At 34.2% G+C, this 8,481-nt stretch overlaps 1 protein-coding gene across 1 annotated transcript; it reads right to left on the bottom strand.

The window, feature by feature from the left end:
• Positions 1–444: 444 nt before the first annotated feature.
• LOC108376173 (probable phospholipid-transporting ATPase IM) lies at positions 445–8,468 on the bottom strand. Its single transcript, XM_017632361.1, has 3 exons — positions 8,270–8,468; positions 6,348–6,406; positions 445–669 (listed from the first exon to the last, which is right to left on the bottom strand). Exons 1-3 carry the CDS (start codon positions 8,301–8,303, stop codon positions 445–447), a joined length of 318 nt encoding a protein of 105 aa, XP_017487850.1. The 5' UTR covers positions 8,304–8,468.
• Between the last annotated feature and the right edge of the window lie 13 nt (positions 8,469–8,481).

Here is an 8,481-nt window from a genome sequence, read left to right as displayed (position 1 = left end):
AAATTGAAATATGTATCCCGATATGGGTGCCAGATGAAAGAGGTTGTAATTTGAAAATATTCTGTTTACAAAGTTTTTTTTTTAATTTATTCAATACGCTTAAAAAATTATTTCATAAATAGATATCAATCAAAATTGTGTTGAAGAGATTTTATTTTTTTCGAGTTTTTAATTTTTTGAATAAAAAGTTGTTGCCTAAATACTTAAATTTTAGCGGCTAGTTTTAGTTTACTACATGACAAATTCGAAAGCGAACATATGTATGTGAATGTATGTACACATATTTACAATTATTTTCATCGAATATAAATATCTAATAAGCTCAGCAATTTTATACCGTTTTAATTCTTAATAAATACCTAACTAATCAATCATACTCATGCTTAAGTTTTTACGTACATACATACATATTTACATATGTACACAAAAAGCTTATTAATTTATTTAGATACTTACAATGTCATCATACGCATCCTTAACCGCTGTCAAAGTTAACACGCCAATTAACGGTATGGCTGTGGTAACGGGCGTCAATGATGATATCGCGGGTATGAGTTGCAGCACCAACAAGCACAGGAAATAGAAATTGGCAAGACGTTGAAATTGTTCGAGCAAATTAAATGGCAAAAAAGTCAGCAGTGTGTATTTGGATGTTTTAATGAAATTATCCTAGAGGAAGTAGATAATGGAAGAAAAAAAAACATTAAAAACATAGAAAATATATGTATGTACATATAATAGACAAGCAAATATTAAAATCATGTGTATGTGTGTCAAATGACAGAAGTTTCAAGGCTGCTAGCACACTAATTACCCTGTCTGTTGAATTCGGTTTGGTAAGGAAAAAGTGCAGGAAATATTATTTCAGGCAAAAAATTGAGGATGACGTAATCTGAAAATGTCTATCATTCGGCAGAGATGTTAATATTATAAATATACTATAGTATATAGTCGCTAGTTCAGTTCTATTCCTTGAACACTTACATATATAATCGTTTTTGAAGTTGTTGGTTTTGACTATATCGTCATCTAGAATGAAACTAATAAGAAACTAAAATTTCACTTTTTCATTTATGCGATGGATTTCATCGAATTAAAACAATCCACATCGTTTTATGAAAAGAAAATTATTAGTCACTTTTTCCATTTCAGTCACGATGTTTGTTTCGTCTTTTTGCATTTCAGGCAACGATATGTACCTACTTCCAAAAGTAGTGAATAATTTTTACATGCCACTTTCGATAGTAAATGGCAGTACTTAGCTTTTAAGCATACATATTTCTTTTGCGGTTTAAAGCTTAAATCTGGGGCTGGACTCATGAAACATCTACATATTTAGCTGCATAAATATGTACATATATAAGTTGACGCGCTCGTGCGTGTGTATGTTGCAATCAAATATCCCCCTCCCGAGGGATTTAATCATTAACTCAGCTTAAATTCTGCATTAAAACTTCAGTCGTGATAACGAAAAAATTTGGTAATTTAGCCAGTAAAATTCCTCAACACTAACACCAAAGCCATTGACCTAGAAAAGTGCCAATAATAAACAAACGCACGCACAAAACTTATTATATATACTTATTTTTATACACGTACATGTAGTGAAAAGTCACAATAGTCAGTAAACATTCTGGTAGATTAACTGGTAGAAAATGACTCGTTTATTAACTGGCATGAGCTGATGCGGAGGCACATCAGTTCGACACAATTTGGAACAATTTGAGATTATGCGTTTAGTGGCATACGTAACGAGTCCTAACAGCAAAAAAAAAACGTAAGCGACATTTTTTCAAAATTTTATTTTTGCTGCATAAGTACTCCTAGAGCATCTAGATGCATTTCTGCATCAAAAGGAAAATTTTGAATTTTGTATGTATGTATTTGTATGTATGTCTTCGATTTGAGAAAGCCAAAACTAAAACGTAATTAATTGGGATCTCGCTCTGGTTCGAGGACGTGCATTGTATGTATTTTGAAGATTTTCCAAAGTTAATATTTCAATTGAGCAAATACAATTAATTGATCATTTCAAAAAATTATGAAAGTAAANACGCAAAGATCTTGGTGTAAAACCGTATAAAATACAGCTCGTGCAAGAACTGAAGCCGAACGATCTGCCACAACGTCGAATTTTCAGTGAATGGGCCCTAGAAAAGTTGGCAGAAAATCCGCTTTTTTATCGACAAATTTTGTTCAGCGATGAGGCTCATTTCTGGTTGAATGGCTTCGTAAATAAGCAAAATTGCCGCATTTGGAGTGAAGAGCAACCAGAAGCCGTTCAAGAACTGCCCATGCATCCCGAAAAATGCACTGTTTGGTGTGGTTTGTACGCTGGTGGAATCATTGGACCGTATTTTTTCAAAGATGCTGTTGGACGCAACGTTACGGTGAATGGCGATCGCTATCGTTCGATGCTAACAAACTTTTTGTTGCCAAAAATGGAAGAACTGAACTTGGTTGACATGTGGTTTCAACAAGATGGCGCTACATGCCACACAGCTCGCGATTCTATGGCCATTTTGAGGGAAAACTTCGGAGAACAATTCATCTCAAGAAATGGACCGGTAAGTTGGCCACCAAGATCATGCGATTTGACGCCTTTAGACTATTTTTTGTGGGGCTACGTCAAGTCTAAAGTCTACAGAAATAAGCCAGCAACTATTCCAGCTTTGGAAGACAACATTTCCGAAGAAATTCGGGCTATTCCGGCCGAAATGCTCGAAAAAGTTGCCCAAAATTGGACTTTCCGAATGGACCACCTAAGACGCAGCCGCGGTCAACATTTAAATGAAATTATCTTCAAAAAGTAAATGTCATGGACCAATCTAACGTTTCAAATAAAGAACCGATGAGATTTTGCAAATTTTATGCGTTTTTTTTAAAAAAAAAGTTATCAAGCTCTTAAAAAATCACCCGTTATAAGGAGCTGAAAAGCAAACATCGTGTATTTTAGATAAAAAGTAGCAACTTTCCCTGCAGGATAGTTTAAGTGTATGTAAATACGTAAATATGTATGCATGATTTACCGAAACTTGCATGAAGTGAATTTATGCTTCATCAAAAGTGTACTGGTAGTTCATTTGCAAAATATATACACACATATGTATGCATGTACATATGTATGTACTGCCAAACGTGGAAACATCGCATAGCCAAAACAGTGTGAATGCTCGTTTAATTCAATATTTACGTGACACAGAGGCATACTCTCACAATATTTATAACCTGGACATATGCATGTATACATACATACATGTACAGTTTTTTCTTATATACAGATCTGATGAATAAAAATTTAATATTTATTTGTAAGTACTCGTACATTTACATATGGGACGTTCCATGTCGACCGGAACAATAAAAAAATAAAGGCTAAAAATGTTTGTATAATTTTGCTCTTTTAAAAGCAGTGTGGCGATTTTGGAAATTAAATATGGAGGCGTTAGTAGAAGTTATGCAATTCATCAAACTCACAAACCGACAAATAATATCTTTAATAAACTTTACAAAACCAAAAAAATTAAATGAAAGCATTTTTAGGGTCGCTGAATACAAACCTGGTGTCGGATTTAAAAAATTCAAAATGGCGAATCCAAGATGGAGGACGAGTTTTTTCAGTTCAACTCAATTCAGTGCTCAAAACTTGATACTCTGGGGGTTTGCGGGATTGAGGAATTCAAGTCTGCTGTGAAATTTTAAAATTTCAAAATGGTTTATCCAAGATGGAGGACGATTTCTTTTTAATTTAAAATTTTTGCTCGAAACTTGAAATTCGGGGCTTTTCGGGGTTGTTGAACTCAAATCTGGTGACAAATTTACAAATTCTTAATCGCGGATTCATATTGGATCTATCATTTAAGACGGAATACAATATTAAAAGCCAACGTGCGTACATGGCGTATAAGTTACTCAGATGAGATGAGAATGTTACTTATACGCCATGTACGCACGTTCGATTATAACTTTTCAGTTACAAATGGTAAATACAATATGGATCCGCGATTAAGAATTTTGAAAATCTGACACCAGATTTGTATTCAGCGACCCTATCCTTGCTTAAAAAAGTATCCTTTCATTACATTTTTTAGGTTTTATAAAGTTTGTTATTGATATTATTTGCCGGTTCGTGAGTTTGATGAATTGCATCACTTCTACTGACGCCACCATATTGAATTTCCAAAATCGCTACAATGCTTTTAAAAGAGCAAAAGTGTACAAACGTTTTCAGCCCTTTAACGGTTTTTTTGTATTGCGCAAATTTTTGGATATAGCTCTGTTCCGGTTGACATGGAACGTCCCATATATAAAGGACATTTAAAGATACGTGAAGACTTGAATATGTACATACATCATCGCCTTGGATTTTCCAGTAAAAATTAAATTAAGTAAGTTGAGGCTTGAAGTTTGTAGGAGTGTTTAATTGTTTGAATACTCAGAGCATAAATCATTGCTTCGTTTAGGCAGATACCAATGAAGAGCTGATCTGAACAGCATGTTAATAAGAATAGCATAGACTCCCATAACGTCGCAGTATTTGCAACAGTGCGACTATGAAAACGATCTTTAGTAACGCAAAGGCAGCAGTTCAGTTTGTTTTCATTTCAAGTGGTCTATTACTTGTCATGTTGTTGGGAAACACAGGAGGGCTGGAGGTGTAAGGAGGAGGTTAGATACATTCTCGAAGATTCATCGTGAGTGTGGAATAAATGCGACCCGAGGTGTTTGAAGCAGGTCTTGAGATAATTCCAACTCATCGTCCTCCATGCAGCTGTTGCAGTAAGGGTCATCGATGACCCTATTCAGCCTTAGTGCTATGACCAGTTAGAATTACGTCCAATAGCGAGAGGTGTAATTTGCTTAGTTTCAAGAGCCCCCTGGAGTATATTTTAAGCCATGTTTTGTTTCGTGAAAACACTCGACGTCAGAAAGGGTGGTTTCCCTTCCTCACAAACTTGTTGGCTGTACAGTAACATTGTATATGTATCTCTATGGCCTGGCACCCACACAATGTGGGTAGTAGACTTTGAAGTTAACTCGTTGACGGCTTTTTTAGATTTTAAAGCAATTTCTTACGAGCTCTCACAGCAATTCAGAGGTGAGAACAAATGCTTAAAGCGCGTGCGAATTTTGATAACAAAAAATCGTATTTTCATCATAGTTTGTGATCAGGTTATATTTTTTATTCAGTTTAAAACAACAAAGTACACTACAGAATAATAACTTTTAACCAAATGACCTGATAACCAGGCAAGTGTGAACAACCAAAATATAATTAGCAGTCATAGGCTTTATACAATGGCAATTTTAAATATTTTCTGTATTTTTACTGAGAAAGACGCACGCAAGCCGCAAAACCCGAAACATTTTTTCAGTCTCATTTGTGTTAATAAATATGCTCTGCTTTTCTCTCTCCTATTTTTTTTTTGTTATTTTTTGTGAATTTATATTTTGTGCATTTTCGCCGCAGCTATTTTCATTTATTCGTCTACACGTGCGTATTTGTCTGCGTGTTATTGTTTACTGTGTCTATTTTTCAATGTCAATACGCCAATTAGTCCAACAAATCGCTAGCCGTCAGCGCTATTGGTCGCAAAGATCAATGACAAGCTAGTTAGTATAAGCGGCATATGACCACTCTCCAAGGTATGCAGGCAAAAAAATACATAGTAATGTACATACATAGGTATGTATGTAAGCACCGAAAGGTCAGCATGAATGATTAAAAGAGCGGATAAATGGAAATGCAGCAAATGTAATGCGAAATTGCAAAAAAAAAAAAACAAAATAGTAAAAGATAAGTGTTCGATATTTTCCAGCCGAGTTTTGCAGGGCAATAACGTTTCCATTAAAATGGGACCACTTAAGTCCATCTAAGCCACTGTTATTCAGCTCAACGCGCAAAATAAAGTGTCGCATAAACTATTTTCCTTTGCCAATGTAAACTGCACGTTTTTGCTATTCTCCGAACATTGAGCCTTCTTTCATATATTTTCGATTTGCTCTTATGCCGCTTTACTTATCAATCCACCAATGACCGTATTTGAATATACGTATGTACCTACATTCATAGCATACGATTTGCATATTTATACCCATAGAATCGTTATCTGTTTGCTTAGAAGCAGCCACTGTTTGAATGGTAACACACAATGCACTTTGTTTTTTTTTTTTGCCTAATGCGTCTGCCGCAGGGCTCGTCTAGCAAACAGCATTGTTGATTCTTTTTTTTTTTTTAATGGTAAATATTGTAGGTGGCGATGAAAAGGTGTGGAAATATTATAGTCTCTGAATAATATTGTATGAAAACATCTATATAATATATATGTATGTATGTATGTACTTACGGCGTATTTAAATTGTGCATTAAATTCTCGGTCGTTGGCTCGAATTCTGCGTTCATTCTCTGGAATAGATTACAAAAAAATATTATTAGAGGTTTTCCAGCCAATTAAGCAATATTTTTGTTTATCTTTTATTTAATATACCGCATGTTCGTAAAATATAACTAATGATAGCTCTGATTTTGGCTGTCAAAAGTATTTGAGAGCCCATTTCGAAATAAACATTTTATGTAGAGTTTCATTGAATTCCCATATACACAGTAAAAAATATTCAACTATTTATGGTTTATTTTTTTAAATATAGTGAAAATTTACGATATTAGGAAAAATAGCAATTAATTTTCTCGGGCAGCGTTAATGGTAAATTTTATGATTAATCCACAAATTAAGGTGAATTTTAAAAGAAACACATGCAATTCTTTAGAAGATTTTTTATATTAATGTGGATAAATGTCATAATTCAGTCTTGCTTAGTTTTTGCTGATCAACCTTGATAGCATAATTGGTCTGTACTTAAGAAATTTATTGAGATCAACTATTAAAAGCTCCACATGCGCACATTAACAGGTCTATTCTGCGCTGGTAGTAAAAATTTGGTAACCGATAAATAAAGTTCCTGACAATTAAAAAAACAAAAAAATTAAATAAGTCGCTTAAAATTGAATTTAAAACAGTCTATTGTTGTATATTAATTATTTAAAAAATAATAATAATAATTAAAAAAGGAAAAATTTAAATGAGTTCATAAAAATTAAATGGAATAATTATAAATATTTTTCTTTTTTAAAATTTGACCTTTAAAACAACAAAATCGAAAAATTAAAAAATTATTACATTAAAAAAAAAAATGAAATTAAAAAAATTCCATCGCTCCAGAACTCGACCTCTGATCTGACGAATCGTATGCCAGCGCTTTGTTCACTAGGCCATTGTGGCTGTTGAAGCATCGCGAGCGAAATGATATACAAGTGCATTCTGTCAAAAGAGCTTTTCAACATGAAAGTTGGCATGTAAGCTTTTTTGTAAGACCTTCGTGCCAGAATAAACAAAACCTTTCAAAAAATCTTGCCGACTTTCTTCCAATTGTCTTGCAAAAGACTTTCAACTATCTTAGCCAGAATTGCCACGTTAAAATTTATTAATATTCTAAAAATTCAGATTAAAAAGATCGAATTTTTGTTGAATTTTTCTAAATTTTGAATAAAGTTTGAAACTTCGATTTACATATATGGGTTGGTTAAAGCATGAAACAAACACAAAAAATGTAAACGTGAAAAACATTGTGAATACCTTAAAGAAATGAAAATGTGACACTTGTTTGAGTCGCTGGATGGCAGATGATCACGTATATAGACTAAACCAGTTTCAAACCTCTGGTTTACTACTCACATCCCCTGAATCTAAAAACGGCATCTTTAAGACCATTTTTTTGTTGGATGTATTAATTATTAACAAAAAGTCATGGCAAACACAAAAAAATACCGCCATATCAAAATAAATAAATGAGAGCTTTAGTTTGTACTGGGGTCTACGCACCCCGTATGGATTCTAGGGTTAAGTTATATTGCTGATAGCTGTCTATCAACTACTTTATGCTTTCGGATCCCTGAAGTGCGTTCCATACTGAAGTCGATGTCGCTTAACTGTGTGGAATAGTTAGGAGAGGTAAGCATCTATTTTTATAGCCAAGCGACAATCAAGACATGGTGGATGAGCTGGCCGGAAGGGTATCCTCGAAAAGAGTGAGTGCAAGTACTACTTTTTTTCTAATAACTTAGTAATTACCGTTTAAACATGGTGGGTGGTATCAAAAAGAGAAAAAGTTTCAAGTCTGAAGCAACCACCGCGATATAACCTTAAATATTGCCTACTTTTTATTCAAGTGATTTTTATAAGCATTACTACTTAACATTTAAATGAATTACCAGAAAAGTAATATGAGCTGCGTCGGCGTCGCATCTGTGACAATCGACGTATTCCTTTGTCCTTGGTGCTAGCAAATATGCCATTTCCACCGCCAGCGCCGTTTACTGTATTCGTCGTTGCTGACAACGCTTCTAAGTCGCCACTAGCGTTCAGACTTTTATGTTCGCCTAAGCTTTCCGCTCCACCATTGCCACCAAATGCCGCATCATCC

The sequence above is a fragment of the Rhagoletis zephyria genome, unplaced genomic scaffold (genome assembly GCF_001687245.7).
Source record: "Rhagoletis zephyria isolate East Lansing unplaced genomic scaffold, Rhagoletis_zephyria_1.1 Rzeph_scaffold_09991, whole genome shotgun sequence".
NCBI classification, from domain to species: Eukaryota; Metazoa; Arthropoda; class Insecta; order Diptera; family Tephritidae; genus Rhagoletis; species Rhagoletis zephyria.
Note: the sequence above shows the minus strand (reverse complement) of the source record. Positions and strands in the feature narration are given on the sequence as shown.

Excerpts from the sequence above, each read along its gene's own strand:
- LOC108376173 (XM_017632361.1), bottom strand. The coding sequence starts at position 8,303 with ATGCGACGCCGACGCAGCTCATATTACTTTTCTG. Across the intron at positions 6,407-8,269 it reads CAGCTCATATTACTTTTCTG|AGAATGAACGCAGAATTCGA; the intron begins GTAATTCATTTA and ends AATCTATTCCAG. Across the intron at positions 670-6,347 it reads ATGCACAATTTAAATACGCC|GATAATTTCATTAAAACATC; the intron begins GTAAGTACATAC and ends TACTTCCTCTAG.